Source organism: Dunckerocampus dactyliophorus, chromosome 8 (genome assembly GCF_027744805.1).
Source record: "Dunckerocampus dactyliophorus isolate RoL2022-P2 chromosome 8, RoL_Ddac_1.1, whole genome shotgun sequence".
In the NCBI taxonomy this organism is placed as follows: domain Eukaryota; kingdom Metazoa; phylum Chordata; class Actinopteri; order Syngnathiformes; family Syngnathidae; genus Dunckerocampus; species Dunckerocampus dactyliophorus.
Window position 1 is genome coordinate 16,855,867 of NC_072826.1, and position 23,156 is coordinate 16,879,022.

Sequence of the window (23,156 nt, forward strand, 5' to 3'; positions counted from 1 at the left end):
CAAACCAAGCCACTGCAAAACAAAGTGATAGCAACAATCTGCAGCAGGGATTCAAGCACACTGTCTCAAAAAAAAAAAAAAAGGTGTCCTTGGATCACTTATATGCTCTCTGAATGAAATGTGACATTTTGGAGCGTCGTCAAGGTGTGCTGAATAGAACAGAGCATGCAGCTTGGTAATGAACAAAATAGGAGAGAAGCTGCGATACTGTGAAAGAAGTATTTTTTAAATGAGTTTCTTTTGTTGTAACACGCTCAGGCTTACAGTCAACAATACACTGCAATGGTGTTCACTACATATGGCCGTTATGTGGAAGGTAAAGATGAGAGGTGTTCTTTTCCATCATGCAACATCATGTCTGGACGATGACTAAAAAGCTCAATCATTTAGGCAGAATTTTAACATTCAAATCATCATAGTTGCAGATGTATTTTTTAAGAGAGAATTAAACTGAAGTTTGGACATCATCGAAGATTTGAGACTACGAGGGTAAATGGTACATAAAGTTAAGCCCTGCTATGAGGCATTTAAAATATTTTCCAACAGCACGAGCATCACTGCTAGGAGTTAAACTGTTGTACTACAATAACGTAGTTGCTTGTATGCTTGACAAAATTAGCTGAACTAACAGTGGCCCCTACTGGCCAAATTCAATATAACATAGCCAGGAGCATTGTTTTAGAACGTGCATCTGTGAGAACAGAAGAGATCTATTTCTTTTTCAAAGGCAGTTAAATGCAGACCATGTTTCATATGGCTCGAGAACCACTTTAGTACAGGTCAGATCTACCAGTCGTAGCTCTACCATGCAGCCAATTTGGCCTCATGGAGTGCATATCTCCAGAGGCACTCATCCAAGACCGGCTTAGTTTATGCTTTCATACTGTCTTCCCATGTATGCTTCCTGAAAGCTAAAGGCAAAACATGTCTGCTGAGCTTCTCCAGTGACATCCTAAAAATGCATTTACTGGTTTTTAAGTTGTTGTTTTTTTTAAGCTTAAGAAGAACAAACATGACTTGTCTTTACAATCTTTTTCAGCATGATTGTAGGTATCACTTTATTGTTAATCCATGAAAGTACTTGATTAAGTAATTAGGCACAATAAATTAAAAATAGTCAAACAAATTAAAATAAAAAACAAATTTGCATTAAAAAGCTAAATATTTTTCGAAATTAATTTGCTACACACCTCTTGAAAACTTTTTGCTTATGCAGAGTTGAAAACTTTCAAACTTGGAATTAACTTGAATTTATGTGGGATAAATTATGGGGAAAAATAAATTTGCATCAATTTACACGAGGATGGTAAGTGGTAACATCACATTTATTGTTGATCCATGAAAACAACAAATAAGCTAAAATAATGTAATATTTAATTTTAAAAAATCAAATAAATTCCCATTGAAATATATAATTTCATTATTATTTTTTAAATTGTCATTCTAAACCCCACATTTCTAGAAATTCATAAATGTCGTGCCATTACAATCATATTCAGAGACAATATAAATGCAACAGTTTTATTTTTTCCCCTCCAGTTTTCCATTAATATAAAAATACAAGGTTTTTAAATTTCTATTTGCAAAAAAGAGTTATTTCTCAAATCCTGACCTCCAACAAATACATTAAAATTTGTATTAGTGAGCACTGTGTTGTATAAATGTAATCCATGCACCTGGCAGGTAAGATACTGTATAACACTAAGATGAAAAAAGAGCTTGTTTATTACACAAGTGTGCACTAAAAGTTCAATCTAAAATGCGTACAGTCGTCCCTCAGCGCATCGCGGTTCGAATTTTGCGGCTTCACTCTAACACATTTTTTCAAATTATTCATTAAAATATATTATGCGGTTTTGTGGTTGAATATGGCCTATTATTAGTCAAAAATTTGCACATTTAAGCACATTTTACATATTATTTGCCTAAGTTAAGCATTTTGAAGCATAAAAATGGTTAAATGAACTAAAATGCAAATATAAGGCATTCAGAAGATGCATTCAAAAACGTGACGCTATGTAGTATTCCATCGTGCGGCTCAATATGAAAGTATTTGCTTTATAAATAAGGAATCCTACTTAACAGAAATTCACTTATCACAATCGGGTCCGCAACCAATTAACTGCAGTAAATGAGGGATTACTGTACTTCAGTTTAAAGAAACACCTTTATTAGTCACCTCGCTGTTTCAAAAGGGATGGGCAGTAAAATACTGGTAAACTACTTTGCTCACTCGTACATAGAAATTCAAATAACTGAGTATAGTTGCAGTCTGCAGTTCTAAAGACATTCGTGCTGCGTTCAAGGATGTTCATGTGCAGCAAGATATTTTGACAAAAAAAGAGGACATTCTGACATCGTCTGCCATCTATTGTCTCTTTCAGGGGTCCACATCTGCTCCAGTGTGACTTACAGTCTTACATGGGAGCCATTAAAGATCATTAACATCAGTCTTTATGTGAGAAAATGTACTTGTCATATGTATTATCCACTCATAATTGCTCCACCAGGGCTGAGGCATCCCTCATTTTTATCCAATTAGTCGTTGTTCATCCTGGTTGGTTGGAGAGTAACCTGAATGTCATGTGCAGGAGCGACAGCTTTAGAGAAGCTTCAAAAGATTTCTTTAGCAAACAAACCAAACATTTTGAACCCCTGAAAACACAAACAGAGCCTAACCCTTCAAGTAAAACATAAAACCAGCAGCTCTGCTTTAAGGTGAAGCCATTCAACTTGAATACTGAAACCCTTCTGTGGTGGTCAGCAAGGGAATTGAAGAACAAATAAGGCCATAAAAGACTTTTTTAGGGTGTAAATGAATTGTAAAACACTGCCCCCTTGTGATTACTGCAGCCTGGACGGGTTAGCGTTGATTTGTGGCCTTACAAGTAGAAAAGAAGAGACAATAGGCATTAGATGCATGAATCCATTCATTAAATTGGTCAGAGTGCACACAGGATCAGTCAAAAGTTTGGAGACACTTTCCCACTCAATAACATGACAAAGTGTCTCCAAACTTTTGCCTGATACTGTATATATATATATTTAACACGGCGGGTTTAGATTTGTGAGCAGCTAATGATGTCTGAGACAGACGGAGAGGGACAGGAAGTCTGACCCAGGCATGAATATTTCATGCTTCCACTGCTGCTTAAAGAGGCGTATTGATCACCTCCCGACATTTAATCACGCTCATTACCATTGCCAAAAAATCAATTTGTTGTGTTGAGTTTGCGCGCTTCATGGCTTGAAAATGGAATCAGTGTACATTCAAACACCCTGCAAACCATATTCTATTACTGTGATTCTATTTTCAGATGTGTAGCAAAGCCTGCGCATTTGTCTCTTTCGATCACTCAAATGAGATCCAAAACGAGAAATGTAATCAAAATTCTGCCTTTGCAAGACAATACTCACGTTTGATTGTTGCTTCCTCGACACTGAATCAATAGGACCTCTGCTGGTCCAAGCCAGGCACTGCCATCCACATTTGCGTCCATTGCATTCAAACAACAATCAATTCCATATAAGATCATTAACAACTGGTTATTAGGCTCATCCCGATTAAAAAGTACATTTAAAGGCGTAAACAGTGAACCCAAGTGACAGATTCATGTTGTTCTAGCTACTTTTCTGCCCACTGAATAGTATTATTCTTCAAGTTTAGCGCGCTTCCATCATACAGATAAAGCAAACAGACCGTGGCGATGTGACGGATGTGAGGCTCATCCATTAAACAAGAGACAAACATGTTTAAAAGCGACCGTACGAGATGGGAAGGGTGTCACGGGAAAGAGAGCCGCTGGAATCAATTCCACAAAGTGACACTTTCATTAAGCTGATTGCATGTGGGTGTAAAAGAACGTGACAGAAACAAATTGACTTTAACACCCGGCGGCTGCTCGATCGCGCAACGTTTAATCCCATTAGCCTCTTTTTGTATTTCTTTTTAAAGACAAATGACTAACATTCTATTCTTCATTCTAGTGTTTTTCTTGGTGCAGTTTCTCAGGACGAGCTAGTAAGGAAGTACAGCGGGATTGTTCCGCAACGCTCACGCTTTGCTAGGGTCAGGGAACTAATGGAAATAAAACTAACCTCAGAGGTCTGAAAGAGACATATTTTTCTCAACAGGTTAACAGTTTTTCAAGATTCCACTGGAGTAAAATGTAGCTGTATGTTTTTGGCATTTAAATGTCTTTTCTTGAAACGCTACGCTGTTAGTGAGAGTCCATGATCTTTCATGAGGCGGCAAGGAGCTTGTGGGCGTCGAATTCTGATGACAACAGGGGAAAACAAGCTAGCAAATGTGACGGGATGGGGAAGGAAGCAGGAAGTTGCTCAGACGGTTGCCAGAGAGCACATTCTGCTCCAGGAGATAAGGAATGCAACCTGAGCCGCTGTAGGCGAACCCTCACTGCTGACATGCTTGATACATACAAGAGCGCCTCTTTTATTTAAAAAATAACAGCATCATGGCCGACCATGTGATGCCAGCATGCCATCATAGTGTCACTATTTGGCCACAGATTTATGCTGATTTTGTTTCCAATGTCTTCTTTCTTTAGCAGCAAGAGGCAGACTGTGCACTGTTGTGAATAAAAGATGCTGATTTCCACAAGTCACAATACTAGCTAAAACTACAACAACTTTAATTAGATCTTGTTCAATGTGCAGTCGTACCTAATGAAATGGTCCATGGGTGAAAGCCAAAAAGGCAGAGAGAGACCAAAAAAAAAAAGGGCAAAAATCAGCCCACGTCCAGCCTCGAAGGCAGGGGTCGTGAACCCTTTTGGCTAAGAGCCATGAAATCACATATTTTAAAATGTATTTCCGTGAGCGCTATATCCTATTTTTAACATTGAATACAATTGAATGCATGCATTGTGAAGCAAGATCAACAATCAATAATAGAATATAAAGTCTCTGAATTTAGGGCGTAAATTTAGGGCCTGCCGCCCGAAGAGAGCTGGGATAGGCTCCAGCATACCCCCACGACCCTAATGAGGAGAAGCGGTATAGAAAATGGATGGATGGATGGATGAATTTATTATTTTTATTAACTTTGTTATACTGAAACTATCCAATAATAAATAAAATACTTCTTACCATTAATGCAACTTGTGGTGTTGCAAGGTTTTGCACCGTACTCCGTATCTTCTTTGTCCAAAGGGTTGGCTCTGCAGAATTACAGTACCTAGCTGACTATTTCATTAAAGGGTGGAAGTTTACTTCTTGACATCACAGTGACTCGGGTAGGATACCACATTACCCCGTGATAATCTCGTTTTGGTGTCTGACCCGGAACATATCAGAAGGACGCCTGGCATTGGCTCTGGCCGCCCCAATGCGGTAGAAACAGATTGATGGATTAAAATGCATGAGAAAGTTTTATATTTTGAAGTTAACGCTGATTTCTGTGATGTTTTACGGTAGCCTACTTTAAAATGTCAGCGAAAAAAATAAAATAAATACGTTTTAATTGTGTTAAGTCATGTTTGAGAGCCAGATGCGGTCATCAAATGAGCCACATCTGGCTCCCGGGCCATAGGTTCGCTACCATTAGAGGCTTTTTAGCAGACACGCTAGCAGGAATTCATTGTGGTCCACACTGGGACCTCCAACGACCGCCTAACCTGAAATAAATACTTGCTATTGATTTCCTGTAAAGAAGAAAGAAGGATACATCTTGCCTACTGCTGCTTACAGAAAGACAGTCCCTCTGAGCCCCCAGTGAACAACCTGGTTGTACTTCTGATGAGGGAAATGTGAAATGAGAAACATCATTATTTATAATGAGGTTTTTTTTTTATTAATAATGTTTAGAGTGCATGAGAAAATGGAAAGGACAGCTAAGGTCTCTTTGACCACATGGTCATTTATTAACAAGTATATTGCACAACACAGCCACAACAAAACCAATGTTGTAATAGCGGTAAGGACTGCTGAGCCACCATTAAGAGCGCTGATGAGTTCATTGTAACAAGAGAACAGCAAGTGTAACATGCGTGACTTTCAACGGCAGAGTGGCGCAGCCCACATTTTAAATCACATGTAGAGGTAGATAAAGCTGCTGGATGCTGACCACTCGTGATACTTCAAATGCAGCTTTAAAAAACCAGGAGGTTGCCTACTGCCACAGCTATTAAATGCAATGGTTTTTAAGCAGGCGCCAATTCGAGACCCTGGCGGTTATTTGCTTTTGTAGACCAAGCACCACGCAATCGAATAGAAGTGTTAAGCGGTGTGTTGGTGCATTTGCAGTATTTTGAATACAACAAGTAAAAACTTGAAAAAACTGCCAATTAAGAGACTGTAATTTGAGTTAGTTGCTGTTTTTACTGAGAGACCCGACCGTGATAAGTGAATTTTCGGCAAGTAGGATTCCTTAGGCCTCACAGCTAGAAGATCGTGGGTCGTATCTTTGTTGGAAGATCCTTGTGTGGAGTTTACATGTTCTCCCTGTGGGTGCGTGGGTTCTCTCCGGGTCCTCCAGCTTCTTCCCACATTCAAAAAATATGCATGATATCCTAATTGGAGATTGTAAATTGTCCATAGGTATGAATGTGAGTGTAAATGGTTGTTTGTCTATATGTGCCCTGCGAGTGGCTGGCGACCAGTCCAGGGTGTACCCAGCCGCTTGTGCAAAGACAGCTGGGATAGGCTCCAGCATACTTACAACCCTAGTGAGGACAAGCGGTATAAAAAATGGATGGCTGGATGGAAAGGATTCCTTATTTATAAATTCATAGTTAGTGCATATAAAACCTTTTTACGACCTTCTAAATATGTTTTTTTGAAATTATTAGAGCCCTGCAGACATGAAATAACACACATATAGTCACCTTTACACTCATATTACCCAATTTAAGACATAAAAAATACTCATGCTAGTGTGTGTTGCTTTGAATGTGTTCCGGTGCTAGGGGAGTTGAGTGGGGGGAAGGAAGTGACGTTGGGGGTTCAGAGTTGAGTTTTATCTTGGTGTGGGCTACGGCCTCAACAGTACCAGTTGTGAGATAATTCAAACCTGCAATAAAAGCCTGTTGTTCCGGCGATCAGTCTGGTGCTTGTGTGTCTCACTGAACATTACAGTAACATTACTGACACCTAGTGACCAGTGTAGAATACTACATATCATCACAATGTCTTTCAGTGTGTCTTCTCAATGCCTTATATTTGCATTTTAGTTTATTTAGACATTTTTATGCATGGAAATGCTTAATTAAGGCCAAAAATATGTAACATTTGCTTAATTACGCTTATTTTTTACTGATAATAGGCCGTATTCAAGCATGAAACAGCATGATTTATTAAATAATATATTTGTGAAAAAACGTGAGTGAAGCTGCGAGATTCAGAGCACAAAGTGGTGAGGGATTGCTGTATTGTAGTTTTAGTATCAATAACTTGTCTTGCCTCACTTGTTTTTAACTGCAGCCTAAAATGCAACTAAGATAACCTATTCATTAGGGATGCGTACCGAAACAGTAGTAACCTGACCGAAAAACTAAGTAGCTATCAGTGCCTCATTTCAGTGCTAAATTAACGCCGACTGAGCCACCTGCAACATGTGTGTGACGGTGATATTGTGCAAGTAACATCAAGTAAGTAATGCAGCGTCCCGACTGAGGCACACATAGCCTGATGGCTCTTTTTTAAACTTTATTGCCAACCTTAAACACGCCAACAGCAGTGCTCACTTCCAACACTGTATTCTCCAAACCACACACACGTTTCTCCACTCCAGCAACAGAACACTTCCTCATTATCCACCAATCACAATCACAGGTGCATTCATGAACACCGGAATTCTGAACATCAACAAGACAACACAAACAACACATCGTTACATGACTCTTGCACGTTGTATTAACGAGCAAACACCTTTGTAACGGTAGTTGCCAGAATTATGTATGAGTTATCAGTTTCTGCATTGAAGCAATACATTACTATTCTGTTCAACTTGCATGTCACAAAATCCGTAGAAATAAAAAGGCATTGATTTTGGACATTTGTATGTTTTCCATGTTTTAAGTACAGTTTCAAAAGTACCGATTTGGCACCCATATTGGATAATACTGTATGTAAACACTCCCAGTCATGCTATTCATGATGTCACATGTTTCCTTTCCCTTTCTGACGTTGATGACAGACAAAATGCAGCAAATAAAAATGGGCGGAATGTAGCCAGGTTGCTTTAAAATGTCAGCGTGTCATTTACACAATGATGTCATCACAGATCGCGTTTCCTTGCTAACGTTCCGTTATTGCCATTCTCAACATGGCTCTCCACGATTTGAGAAAGGTCAAAGAGAAAATCCATACAAGAATATCGTATTGTCAGCAAGCAAACAATAATTTAGTATTCCATCTGAGCTGTGGTGTGCAACCACAGAAGCAACTAAAGTTAGATATTTTCACCCCAGTCGGCCCTCAGCAGCCCACCTATGTGTTTTGGGCCTCGTCCTAATGTAGAGCTTCAAAATAAGTAAAACAACAATAATCGTATTTCTTGCCTGACGTTCTGTGAGTGTAGGACCTACCTCTCGAAAGTTCTCCGGGCCACATTCCAATCCCCTGAAGCTGCACTCCAGCAGCATGTCTTCAATGCGGTGTCGGGTGCGGTTGTAGAACTCATCCAAGCTAAACCGAGAGCCTGGCAGGCGGTCGGGCTCCGGGGCGAGCGGGAAGCCCGGCGCCATGCCTTCGTCGAAGCCCAGCACAGGGCCCATGAAGATCAGGTCGCTGTAACTCATCTGAGACTTCCGCACAGAATTGTAGTTGCAAAAAGTGATGGCTGGGAAGGTCATGTTTTTGGCCACCTTCTCGTCCAGCATGGTGATGTGATCAAACTGGAGGTAATATATGACCCGGTCGGCCACTTGGAGCAGGAAGGCGGATAGCGCCGTGGTAAAGACGACAGCCCACAAACCCTGACGGATGCCGAATTTCTTGTTCTCTACAAAGACGTGGTTGGCTCCGTGGAGGGAGCAGCCACTGAAGAAGGTTGCCAGGTCGTCCACCTGGTCGGTGTCGCTCTCCTCTTCCTCATAATCGCCCACGTCGTGGCTGTCCCTGTCAAGATACTCCTGAGAGTCGCCGTAACTCCTCTTCACGCGCTTATAGTGATCATCAAAAGCGTCTTTGCCGGGCTCGTCATCAGCAGAAAAGGAGATGGTGCACATGATCCGGACAGGCATTGTGGCTCGATCAGTTATCAATGCTTCAAACCTCAAACTATTATGAAGAGACTAAAGGGTCAAATCTGCTGAATCCTATGCAAACACTACGAAATGGTCCACCAAGAGTCCAAAAAAGCAAATAAAACCACATCCCAACTTCAGAGCACCATCACTCTGTCTGACTGCTTACATCTGCTCTGAATTGAGGCTTCGCCCTTGGGTCTCCTTAGAACAAGCAAGAAGAGCAAGAAGAAGATGCTAAGGCGGGGGAGGAGGGAAGAAGAAGGTGAGGATACTGAATACTCCCACAGGGCCCGGCCATAGGTCACCATGGAGGGGCAGGATTTCACCATTTACAGGAAAAAAAAAACGAAAGCAAGCCTTGATGCAGCGAATGTTCCAGAAAGGCAGCAGTGTACAGGAAACAACCATGGCTGTTTATTTCAACATGTTGACACTGCGTATCTGATGTATGACGCACTGTAGGTCGGATCAAGCTATACAACTCAGTTGTTACAGGAGACAATTTTTGCCACATTTTCAGAAAGCTACAAATGGGGGTTGAATGGGTGGGGGGGTACTACTTTCAATATTATCCTTATTTTCTTAATAATGTTTGTCACGTCTTAAATCTTTTACTTCACCAAATGGTAGTCATGAATAAAGGAATAAAACCATAACGCTATGTTTACACCTGTCAAAGATAATTTATCAGTTGGTCCCCAACCCCCGGGCCACGGCCCGGTACCGGGCCGTGGGTCATTTAGCACCGGGCCGCACAGAAAGAAAAAATAATTTCCATTACTTCATTTTTGTATGTTTTATTTTGAAAAGTGGCCGGGTTCTCTCTGCTACATTCGTCTCAATTGACGCATGTCCATTGTGCGTGTGCTAACTTTGTCTCATGCCGCACAGATAGACTACTACTGTATTTTTACCATTTTTCTTTCACCTCATATTTGGTGTCAAATGCTGATACTATGTAGGAATGCATAAAGGTAAGTTTTGATGACTTATTGAGCGCTAATGTGCACATTTGTCTCAAGTTAATTCATGCTAGCACACTGCCTTTTACCACACACGTCAAACAGCGATGTCATAATCTCTCTGGAAAAACTTGGCTGGAACTTGAACTGGTGTTTTGTAAAGAGTGTTTTGTAGTTTTCCTGGATCTACTGCAAAAACACTAGACAAAAATCCTCTTTATGACAGTCTGATATAATTCATGGGCTGGATTTTGGCCCACGGGCTGCCAGTTGAAGATAGACAATAGAACAAACACCAACCAACCATTAAGACTTTTCATTTCGAGGTTGTCCAGGGTGCATGATGACATTACAGCACTTATGGGAAAGAGAAGACGTGAACAAGGAGTCGTGACCACGCCAAGAAAGGATGTACTAGTTTGTACCTGATAAACGAGAAGATGTATCAAAACAACTGAAGGAATTAAATCAAGGCCTCCATCAGCTCATTATTAACAATCTAATGACTCATTTTACCAACACATCCCCGCCAGACCCCCTTTCAATCACATCAACTGCAATGAAATACAAGCAGGGGAAAAAAAACCCTCAATTGGATCCTATTGATGATGGAGTCTTATGCACTCTCGCAGCGGTCTTGCGATATAAAAAGGAAACATGAGATCCATCTGCATTGATCTGCCTCCATTAGACAGATGACGGATTACACTTTCAGAAACATGATGGCGCTACAAGATTAAACTTTACGCAGATTACGACACAGCAAAAATACATTATCCAAGCTGCGCAGTTTTCTTTTCAACCATGGCAACCTAATCAGGGAATAAGGGGGCTGCTGTGTGAGAAAAGCAGCAGCTTGGGTCAATATGTGTTTAGTTGCCTCACAGAGAGGAGAAAATAACATTTGATAAGAGAGCAAACAGAGAAAAGGAGATTTAGCCCCGATCCGTCTCAATGTTGGAGTTAAACAGGGAAACACTTCTTGAATATCTATTAGAGGTCACTTGCTAGCCTCCAGCAGGCAGCTGGAGCCCCTTAAGCCAATGTCCTCAGGACTTCAGCACTTGAATATTTGCTAAGGCTCCCACACGCTTGCTATAAAATAAGCATGTAAACTGGTTCAGCATTTCTTTGAATCAATCAACAATTTAAGTCTAAATAAATCTTCATTCAGTGCTGATATAACGATAAATTTCGGCTTGTGGAGGGTAAACTAAAATAAACTAAGAGTCACTAAAAAGGCCCTAACCTTAACTCAACCCTAACCTAATCAATAACCCTTACCTTTAAATGTAACCCTTAACAACCAAACCTTAAACCGGATCCTACTGTAAACCTTTGACCTCACCCTCACCCTGCAGTTAACACTCAACCCTATATCTTCTCTAACCCCTGAACCTAACCAAAGTGCTAAACAATTACCCTAACCTCGACCTTACAACTAACCTTAACCTAGAACCTAACCATAAGTCTAAATCTCTAACTCTTACCCTAAACTCAATCCATACACTTCAGCATTAACCTTACCCGAGCCCTTAACACTCCTTCTTCAGCCTACCCTAAACCATTAAACCGAACCCTTAAGACCAAACATTAACACTACCAATAAACCTGAATTTATACCTATTCCTCAGCCTTAACCCTAACCAAACCCTTTCCCTTTACCATAACCCCTAAGTCTAGGGTTAAGCTGGCCTAAACTTTACCTGAAACTCAATCCATACCTGTCCACATTAACCTGACCCCTACCCTAAACACTACCTGTTCAGCCCAACCCGAACCCTGAACACCAACCCTTAACACTACCAGTGAACCCTAACTCTTGTAAGGAATCCTCAACCTTACCCCTTAACTCTACTCTAAACCATTAACCATAAACCTTAAAGCTAACACCTTTAAATACCAAGTATCACATGCCCTCAGTGATTTGACATCATAGTCACACTGCATGCATATTTGCATCCACTAGGAGGCAGCAGGAGCATATCTCATCATGTAGCATCCCTGATGGACAAAACCTGCCATGACAATGCATCACATGTGCACAGAGATGCCAATAACAGCTAGGATATTCAATACTGGACCACATTTGCTAACATAAATACTATAAATAACAAATCGGTCGTTGGACATAGGAGACAGGGAGTGGAAAAAAGAGCCAGTGTCGTGGACTGTTGTGACTTGACCTTTGTAGGATGAGCGTGGATGTGACAGCTCTGACGCTAACCTCTCGCAAAGATGATGCTTGAGAGGGCATCATCATCACAATTTGCTTTTTCCTCATTCTCACATCCATTCAAAAGGCACATGACGAATTTTGCTTTCAGGGAGGGAAGAACATTTCGCGGGTACATTTTCCCAACAGGTCAAAAGGTGGCAGTGTTGTGATTTAAGAGTCCTCCATCACAAGCCGACCTTCTCCAAACCCCCCCCAACCCCACCCGCACCCCTGAGCTGGGATTTCAACAAGGCCAAGCATTTCGCCATGGTCAGAGACACAAGAGCGCAGGGGCCAGATGAGAGGAGAGCTTCAACACTGCCTTTCAAGTCCCTTCGCTTACAGCCAGGATCGACCTGCCGTTGCCATGGAGACATCCGGGGCCGTTAGCTAGAGAGGATGCACCCAGCTTATTACTGTGCATGGGAGTCACACGCACAGACGGCGTTCAACCCGGGAAGAGGAGATAATAAAGATAGGCAAACAGTTAGCAGACACAAGAATGATATTGCTTTGCTCGAAGGCAGTCGATAGCCGGGCATTCATGTTGTTAAGATTATTATGCGGTCTAAAAGGCACAAGAATATGACAGCAAGTAAACAAGCACACTGATGTTGTGGAAGAATACGAAGCAGAGGCTGGAGTAAAAAATGTAATATTCTACCTTATTTTTAAATGGGAGAAAAACAATAAGCAAGGAAATGACTCCATGAGTTGTTGTAGCCTTAAAGCCTTCTTATTTAAAATAGCACAGTGGTGGCAGCCTGGCATCAAGATCAGGCTGATAAGCAAGAAAATGGCATCCAGGCAAAGGAAAGCAAGGACCGTAAATTCGGGTGTATAAGCCGCTACTTTTTTCTCACACTTTGAGCCCTGTGCCTTACACAGGTACATCAATGTGGCTAATTTATGGCTGAAAACTACATTTCCCATGATGCTTGCTGTGGTCATGTTCTAATCTCGTGACATCTCCTATACTTCTGAACTACTAATCCTTTAAAAACGTATTTCGGAAAACGCTATTACTAATCCCCGCCCATTTACTCCGTTACACTTAAGATAGTCCATCATTAGGAAGAGCGCACCTTATCTTATAGTTAGTACAACAAAAAAGAGGGGACGTATTGGAATTTGTGCAGCGACGGCGTTGTGACACATACCTGCATCCGCCGGGGGACCCACACACTATGGTGCTACTGTACCGTGGTTCTCATGACGTTCAGAGGATAAGTCCAGCAGAAATAGTGTGTAATATTCTGCAATTTCCTATGTGACCCTACGTAAAACTGGTACCGGGCCGTGGGTCATTTGGTACCGGGCCGCACAGAAAGAAAAAATAATTTCCATTATTTCATTTTTTTATTTTTTGTTTTGAAAAGTGGCCGGATTCTCACTGTTACATCCGTCTCACTTGACGTATGTCCATTGTGCGTGTGCTAACTTTATCTCATGCCGCACAGATAGACTACTACAGTATTTTTACCATTTTTCTTTCACCTCATATTTGATCTCAAATGCCGATACTATGTGGGAATGCATAAAGGTAAGTTTTGATGACTTATTGAGTGCTAATGTGCACATTTGTCTCAAGTTAATTCATGCTAGCACACTGCCTTTCACCACACACGTCAAACAGCGATGTAATCATCTCTCTGGAAAAACTTAGCTGGAACTTGAACTGGTGGATGCTGGGTCGGCATTCATTTTGTGCTTTTAATTTGATGTTATTCATGTCTTAGTTTTACACAATACATAATAAATAAGATAAATTAGATCGCTATAATGTATGACAACAAATTTAGTGTCATTTTCTGATAGTGAGTGAAAAGAATAGAGAATGTGAGGCAATCTGCACAACAACAGATTCGATTTTAAACATATTAACCAGCTTTTTCCTGACAAATGTGTAGTTGAATGCAATCTGGATTTGAGAATGCATACACAGTGGTACCTCGGTTTTCACGATTCATTTGTTCCAAAAGCGAAAACTGAAACGTGTAAAAACTGACGCAAATTTTCCCATAGGAAATAACGTAAATCCAATGAATCATTTCCAGACACCCAAATATATGAACAGAAAACACATTTTATAGAGAAGAATTACAGTTTCCATGCACAAAAGAATGCAAAATAATTGATATTGAAACTGATAAATGCAACTTTAGATGTAGTGACAACCAAAATAACCTTATGACACTAATTTAAGTAAAAAAAAAAAGCAAAACGCAACAAATATAAAATGGGATTCATTATAACATAATAATAATGCTCCTTGTTTTTGGTCATGCCTGTCCTTTTTCTGGGAAAGAAAGGCATGACCAGCATTAATAGAAAGATTGTCACTTTGTTTGCTATCATTGCTGAAGAAGAATACAATTCTGGCACTCATTTTAATTAAGAGCATTTTAAAGGAGATTTATGAGCATTATTTTTTCCTTAAAGTAAATTAATCTCCAATTTCATTAATTTAAAATACTGTACAGTTTTATTATTGCTGAAATGCAATCCCATTAGGCTTGTTGGCTGTGTTGCTTCAATTGTTTTCACTCAAAATGCGCCATGACCGCACTGTGAAATATTCAGCTGCGGTTGGTCAAAAAGGTAACTATGACATTGTTCGCCTTCATATGTGACATTCAGGGACTGTGGTAAATGACTGTACAGTGGTAACCCCGCTTTTCATGGGGATTACGTTTTGGGATTGGGTAATTGAGACGGCCATAAAAATGTCTATTTTTGAGAGATGGCTGGCTCCCCCCCTCCAAACTGTCCTGCTAGCTTGACGTTGATGTTCATTTGCAATAAGAGTGACTGTTGTAATTATTAGATTAGATTCAGCGCCAGAACCCTCCTCTTCTCTCTTTATTATGCTTCACACACTTATTAACACATATATTATCATACGATATATATTAGTATTAAATGTATAGGCAATCACCACTAATGAATGATAATGGAAGATGATTGATGACCAGATGAAAATCACGGTGTAGAATTGAAACAAAAATGTCACTTCTGTGTCTCACAGCAACTATGGTGTGGTCAAGGACTGGCGAACAAAGTACGAAATCTCAACGCTTGACGAAAAAGAATGATCAGTGAAGCATAAAGACGTCAACATGTAAAAATTGTGGCCTTTATTAACTGTGGTACATGTGCTGTACATTTTACCTGCATTCAAATTATTACCGACTTAGGAAATCTGTTGCCCGCGTATTTTCAGAGAAAAAAACCATAGGCCTGTATACAATATATATATATATTTTTTGACAAATAATTGCAAAAATCTGCTGAGTCGTTACAGTGTGATGAACAGCAGCATTATGTTTTCGGATGATTTCAAAAGGCCAAAGCTCCAATTTGGTCATTATCAAAAGGAAAAAGTAAGATTAAGATAAGGCAAATAGGCTGCCATGCATACGCATGCTTCTCCTCGACAGTTCTCCTTATCAATGAATCTTCTCAGCACTTAAAGAGAGATTTAATTATCATTTAATCCAGTGTAGGAATCAAGTGGCTGTCGCGGGGGAAGCAGCTTAAGTACTTTAAACTGTGCTTGTCATCAATTTGTTAAGCAAAAAGTTAATCAGCGCTGGTGGCGGTCTTTGTTTGGCTAGGTATCTATTCACTACAATGTAAGTGAAAACAGTGTCGCGATAGGACACATTACAACAATACATGTGCATTTTTGGTACAACTCTTGTATAGGGGTCGACAAGTGCACCTAATAGTGCACCCTGTGAGCGTAAAAGTGGAGTAGTAAAGGTGTTTTTTTTTAAAGGTAAAGCCTGTTTACTGTATCTGGAGTGGCTTTGCCTTCTATGACAGGCATGTAAATTCACACAGTGTCACGATGCTTATCTGGTGATGATGCGCAGCTGGCGGCGGCACTTTTAGACCCGACAAGACTGGCAACAGAGATGAGAAAGACAGAGCAATGCGGTTAATGTCGCTGTAAATTAACACCAGATGGGATTTCACGTGCGCTTTTGCCACGCCGGAGTGTTCGGGTAAAAAGAGTGACGGCGTCAGTCAGCTTTAATGTGAACAGAGCCGGGGTCACAGCTCACTGGTGGCCGCTATGATTGGTTCTGAGTGGCAGCAGCGGCTCGTCTCTGAATGTGATTATCTCTTGGTACTAGCCATTACATACGAGGCATGCCTTCTCCTCTTTTGACCTTTTTAAATTAGCCTTTCACCTTTCTATTCCTGTTGGAGGGGCTTTAATGCTTACGTATAGTCCTAGCCCCACCACATTTTAATAGAATTTATCCCCCGTCAGTGATTACTGGCATAGACAGTACATCATCATGCAAAATCAATAAAGGCTTTACAGAATGATGGAGATTGGGATTCCCAGAATATCCAACCAGGTTGACCCAGAGGTACTAGCCTACATTTGAATGGCCCTGAAGTCGTACAATCACAAAAATTCACTAAGTTTAAAACAACAGCGTTTTTATAACAGATCTTACTGTCGACTGCATAGTTGTGGTAGGATTCATTGCCGCTGCATATTAGCTTGCCAAAAGGAAGCAAGTACAGATTGAACAGTAGGGGTCCCAGGATTGACCCCTGGGGAACTCCACAGTTAAATAACAGGGTAATCTAGTTAGGTACTATTTCAAACGTTACAATGCCGTTACCATCACAACAATCTGGATGTCACTTCAGTGGCCACTACACAGGAAGCTAATTACCGAAAGTTGTGTTGCTCACTCTCAGGAAAACACTGCCCCCTACCGTTTTGGTAGAGAACGACAAGTCACAAGCTCAGCCCTCATCTCCGACGGCATATGCACACACTACACAACACTACATAGCTAAAATCCCGATTTTTAACATATTTGAAGGTTTTTCAAAAAAAGTAATGCAATAATTACTTTCTCTGGTGAATTCATGAAGAAGTACTGTTTGAGGAAAGTAACTATAACGAATTATGTCTGTGTAGGCTCTCAATCGTACAGGAGTTGTCCATCGAGGGAAAGGCTTCTTGAGACGTCATCTGTACTTCTGTGAAGAAGGTGTCGGACGTTTCGCTCCTCATCCGAAGAGCTTCATCAGCGAACTAATAAGTGCTGGTAGCCTAGGCCTTAAATACAGTAAGAGTGGGCGGAATTGGTGTGCCAACACCCTCCTCCTATTGGTTCCTTACACTAAACCTGGGCGGAGTAGTGGTCTAATCCTCTCCTGCCATTAGCACCTCTGATAAAAGGAAAGTGTTGCTCCCTGAGTTGGGTATGAACGACTCTGATACTGGCTCGTTAGCATCTATTGTTCTGGCTCGGCCCTGGCTCCACCTCATTTGCAAGACTAAGAGCTGTGGGTTTCGGTCTCAGTAACCTGCTGAACACAGGGTCCAAATTAAACTTGAGCGACACTTCCCTTTTATCGGAGTATAAGACTGCTTATAACAGGGGTGTCCTAACTACGGCCTAGGTGGCATTTGTGGCCTGCAGCAAGTTTTTTTGGGCCTCAAAATTAATAATAAAAAAAAAACAACAGCAACAAAGGCAAAAAAGAGCAAAAGGTATAATAGGTGTGAATAATAATACACTTTGTCACATAAACACAAAGCAAACACAAGGTTCTGTCTTTAAACATATATAAAACTGTATGTATCCATAATATGTATGCAGATGTTTTATTGTAAATGCAGGCAAGGCAGGTTTGTTTATAGAGCACAATTCGTACACAAGGTAATTCCTTTACAGAAAGAAGGGTAAAATCACTTCATAAAATCATTCCATAAAACATAAAACCACTCTAAAATCATTACATAAAATTCCATAAATCATTCCATAAAAAAACAACAAAAAATTAGTTAAAATTTACAGTAGCCCAGCCTGCTAGAGACAAAGGCATGGATTAATCTCTCTAAATCTTAACCTGGTGATTAGGTTTTAGAGAAAGAGTCTTAAGTTGACAAATAACACTTTCTCTTTGTTTCTGTCCACAGCCATAGACAATGATTTCAGTTTTGTCTGAGTTCAGCTGGAAAAAGCTGTTTTGCATCCACATGCAGGACCATGTTCACCTGCGGTCAGTGAAATCTAGATCTTACTGTCGACTGCATAGTTGTGGTAGGATTCATTGCAGCTGCATATTTGCTGGCCAAAAGGAAGCAAGTACAGATTGAGCAATAGGGGTCCCAGGATTGACCCCTGGGGAACTTCACAGGTCATAGCCATTTAGTCTGAGACACAGTTACCAATTTAAACAAAGTACTTCCTGTCCTCCAGATAGGACAGGAACCAGTTTAGAGCAGTACCAGAGATTCCCATCCAGTTTTCTAACCTCTGTAATAAGATTGAATGGTCAAATGTGTCAAAGGCAGCGCTCAGGTCTAAGAGAACCAAAACTGAGACTTTGCCTGCATCTGCGTTCAGACGGATATCATTTGTCACCTTGATCAGAGCTGTCTCAGTACTGTGATTGGGCAAAAAGCCTGATTTGAAAGTATCAAAGACATTGTTAGAGAGGAGAAAATAAGTAAGCTGTTGGTATACAACCTTTTCTAAAACTTGATATGAGCTAGGGTTGAATTTGAACGATTCCGCTTCCAATTCCTCATTGCGATTACGGTTCCTAACGATTGTCGATTACGATGTGTTTAAGAGTAAGGTTCGTAAAAGTTTGTATGGTTTAAAAGAGGCTGCTAACCAGAATTCTTTTTGGATGAAATGTCTGAACTTCGCCATGAATCGTTTAATGATATAAACTTTTTAAAATCAACTTTACTATGAATTTCTCACAGGATATATAAATATCAAACCATTCAACTTGAATATACAGTATCAAAAAGTGCTTGCCCCCTTCCTGTTTTTTTTTTTTTGCATGTTTGTCACACTTAAATGTTTCAGATTATCAAACAAATGCAAATATTAGTCAATGACAACACAACTGAACACAAAATGCAGGCTTTAAATGAAACCTTTTAGTATAAAGGAGGAAAAATTCCAAACTTACATGGCGCTGTGTGAAAAAATGATTGCCCGCTAACCTGATAATGATGCGATCAAGTGTTTATGATAACTTGCAATGAGTCTCTTACAGCGCTGTACAGGAATTTTGGCCCACCCATCTTTGCATAATTGTTGTAATTCAGCCACATTGGAGGATTTTCGAGTTTGAACAGCCTTATTAAAGGGATAGTTTGGATTTTTTGACATGAAGTTGTATGAAATCCCCATCAGCAGTGTACTACAGCAACAGTGACGTCCTCCCCCCAATTGGTCCAGTTCTGGTCGAAGATCCGTGACAAGGAACCTAGTTCCGCTTAGTTGCTGGGGCCATTTAAGTAAAGAGTTTGGCTTCTCAAAAACAATATCACAATGTTAGTCCCGGCTCCCACTGATACTTGAGACTCAATGCCCTGCCCTAATGTCGGCCCATAGTTGTTCAGTACTGTGGCATCAAGAATGCTCTTCTTCAGAAGAGGCTTAGTGACAGCAGTTTTTAAGGCCTTTGGAAATGTTCCAGTCTGAAGTGAGATGTCGCAGACTTTACAAATCCAGTGGGTAACTCATCAAGGCAGCATGTTGATGGACTCAGACTACAGATGATCTCTTCGACTGTTTTGTCAATGACGGGTGTGAAATGTGTCAGCTCTAGGTCTCTAGCTGGCTGCAGAATAATTATTTGTGTTGTGGAAATGATTGTAGTTTTTATACTTTGATGTTATGAAAGAATATTGCAAACTCATTGCATAGAAATGAGTTGTAAGGGCAGTGAAACTGGAGGTTTTGTTAGTCTGTTAACTGTAGCAAAAAGTACACGAGAGAGTCCCTGGCGATGTGAATGTGAGGAACATGTCCATTGTCTTGTTTGTGTAGGCCCATCCATCCATTTTACATGCCGCTTTGTTTGTGTAGGTCGTTCATTCAAAATGTCTTGTCTTATTATCCTCTTTGAAGGTTTAACCGCTGCTGGGGCCCTCTGCCCAACAGACATGTAGTATTGCTTAATATGTAAATTATGTATCTGTAAATTATGATGTCTGTATGTATCTGAAACTTTTTGTTTTATACTTCCAGCCTTGAAATATTTGGTCATTTGGTCCATCACGTCCATCACACACAACTGAAAGTAATTCAGTAAAATCATCACTAAAACAAATCTGTGGTGGTTTGTAAATGGTAATATAAAGTATGGAAGTACTGTATATTTGAACACCATTTTGAATGACACATACTCAAAAGAAGAAAAAAGCCCAAATGACAATTTTTGGGTGAGTACATTGTCCCTGAAAATGGCACAAACATTTCCCACCTCTGGTTTTACTGTCTTTCAGATACGAAGTTGAAATGAGGAGGACTAGACTTGATCAGGACAGCGTTAAATGTGTTTTTCTCGAGCTACGTCTCAGTTAAAAACATAACATCAGGATCGTAAAAGGAAATAATCCATCCCTCCATCCATCTTCTATGCCGCTTATCCTCACTAGGGTCGCGGGTATGCTGGAGCCTGTCCCACCTGACTTTGGGCAAGAGGTGGGGTACACCCTAAACTGGTTTTTAATTCCTAATTAAAAACTAGGGCAGTCAAATTATTAAACATTTTAATCAGATGAATCACAGTTTTAAAATTAATTATTCGTGATTAATCACCATTAGCAATTAAATCTGAACTATCCCCATTTTTACTGTAATTAATTAACAGAAAGATAAATGACAGGACAGGATTATATACAATATATTTGTATGTATTAACAGCTCCAAATGAACTGAATGTCAATCAAGCTAAAAGATACCACACAAGTCTAAAAATCCATTTGTCGAACAAGTCTAGTCTAGTCTCTTTAATAGTAGCAAAACATTTGAATCACACTTTAATCCATGTTATTATGAGTAATGAGGGGTTGCATTCAAAGACATCACGTAATTTAAGGTAAATGTACTTGATTTCAGTGTATTTTCCAGCATACTTAAATGTAGAAATTGTACATTTGAATTAAGAGTTACAAAGTGAGTGATAAGAATATCCACTTCATGTTTTTCTTTATCTTCCTGTTTATTTACACACACACACACACACACACGCACACACGCACACGTGCGCACACATACACACAAACAAACATTATAAAGTCATTTTTGTGATGTTCGGAGTGTCCCTGAATGCATTTCGCGTTCTTTTCATGAGAATGAGGAAGTGTGGTTCCCAGGATGAACGGAATAGAGACGTGTGTGAGTTGGAGATACATACAGTATATGGTGTTGGAATTGTACTGCTATTGATGTGTTCAGGTCAGAATGGAGTTATAAAAGAGCGTCAGACTCTGTGTGACTGTGTGGGGACGCTCCACTGGGTTTCCGCTTGCTGTCATAACAGAGATGCTCTGGTGTGCATAAGTTAATTACACTAAAAAATGTAACGTAATTAATGAAATAAATTACTTACTGCCGTTAACGCATTATTTTTGACAGCCCTGTTAAAAATGATTTGTTACTTAAAGATCTGACATTGAGTACAGCATGTTTAAGATTAGCAAGAGTTGAACTGGGCGCTGTGTTCTTGCAAAGGATGTGTATTAAATTGCTTTGATCAGACAGACTAACTCTCCATCTCTTCACTAATTATGTGGTTTGACAGTAGTTATTGTTTTAGGCAAGAACACTCCCTCCCTAGCAAGGCGGAGGCCGTTAGTGTCCTACACAACAGCATTGACGCTGTTGAGAATAACAGCTATGGACACCGACGGTGGGGGCCGAGCTGGGGGAGCTTTGGTTGGTGGAATGGGCTGAGGAGGGAAAGGGGCCCATTAGAATCCGTGGGCTGCCATGTCTGGAGTGAGGGGAACCATTTTAATCCCTGATCTCACTGAGTTTTCAAGACGGTCAGGAAATCTCATGGGTGATGGTGGAGACAGTTACATTAGTGAAGCATCTCTGGAGGGTGTCGATGCAGCAGGTGGGTCCCAGGCCTGTGGTGAAAGTGAGGGAGGAGCTGCTGCATCAAAACCTGAGTTCTGGATTCTGGAGGAGCGGCTGTGGTTGCTGTGGCTTAATCCTTTGCTGAGTCCTTTGGTGGCGAGGCATGAGCGCTCCTCTCGCTCTTCTTCTCGTCTGTCGGTGGCAGCACACAATCCAGGCCCATTGTGATGCCTCAAAGCGTGGAGGAGGTTATCAGTCTGTCGTCTCACTCCACCTCTGTTCAGGTGTGGGCCTTTTCCTTTCAACATATCCTCTCTTTGCCAGGAGAGATTGAAAGAAGCACAGTCCTCTGGACTCACACACTTTGGACAGCCATGTGTTCAACTGAAGCAGCCGGCTGAATTTGTTCATCCTCCTGTCGATATTTGGAAGAGGTCCACTGATGAACGTTGATTTTGCCACTTTATCAAGACTCTCAAATAGTTCACTGCAGTCTTTTGTAAGGTTTCAGAATGATGCTTTCTGACATCCACTACACCACCATGAACAATTAGATGTTTTACCCCTTGGTGTTTTGCCAGTTCCTCAGGTATCAGTTTTGTAATGTCAGAGACAACGGCAATTGGATAGCTGGAAGTAGCTATTGTTTATGTTTATGTTAGATACAGTATGGTTCCGTATCCGAGTATCTTTGACCTTGACATTTGGCACAGTTTTTCTGCCTGTCTGCTGCTTTGTGCTGGCTTAATGGTGGCTGTTTTGCACAGTGATTTCATAGTTTTCTCTTCGTTTGTTATACACATTCACATGTGGCTCTGTCATTGGTAAAAATCTGTTTGTTAGCTTTATTTCGGGTGATGTTACATCTCCATAGATACCGACATTTTGACTT

At 40.6% G+C, this 23,156-nt stretch overlaps 1 protein-coding gene across 2 annotated transcripts in view; it reads right to left on the bottom strand.

Annotated features, from left to right (window-relative positions):
- The window catches only part of asic1b (acid-sensing (proton-gated) ion channel 1b), a 209,265-nt gene that overhangs the window by 55,244 nt on the left and 130,865 nt on the right, over nt 1–23,156 (bottom strand). Inside the window, exon 1 of one of the 2 annotated variants that reach the window (XM_054783390.1) lies at nt 8,547–9,485. The exons of the other annotated variant lie outside the window; for it this stretch is intronic. Coding sequence (XP_054639365.1) covers nt 8,547–9,203 — 657 coding nt within the window. The 5' untranslated portion in view covers nt 9,204–9,485. Of the gene's footprint in view, nt 1–8,546; nt 9,486–23,156 lie in introns of those variants that run through there. 2 annotated transcript variants of the gene reach the window in all.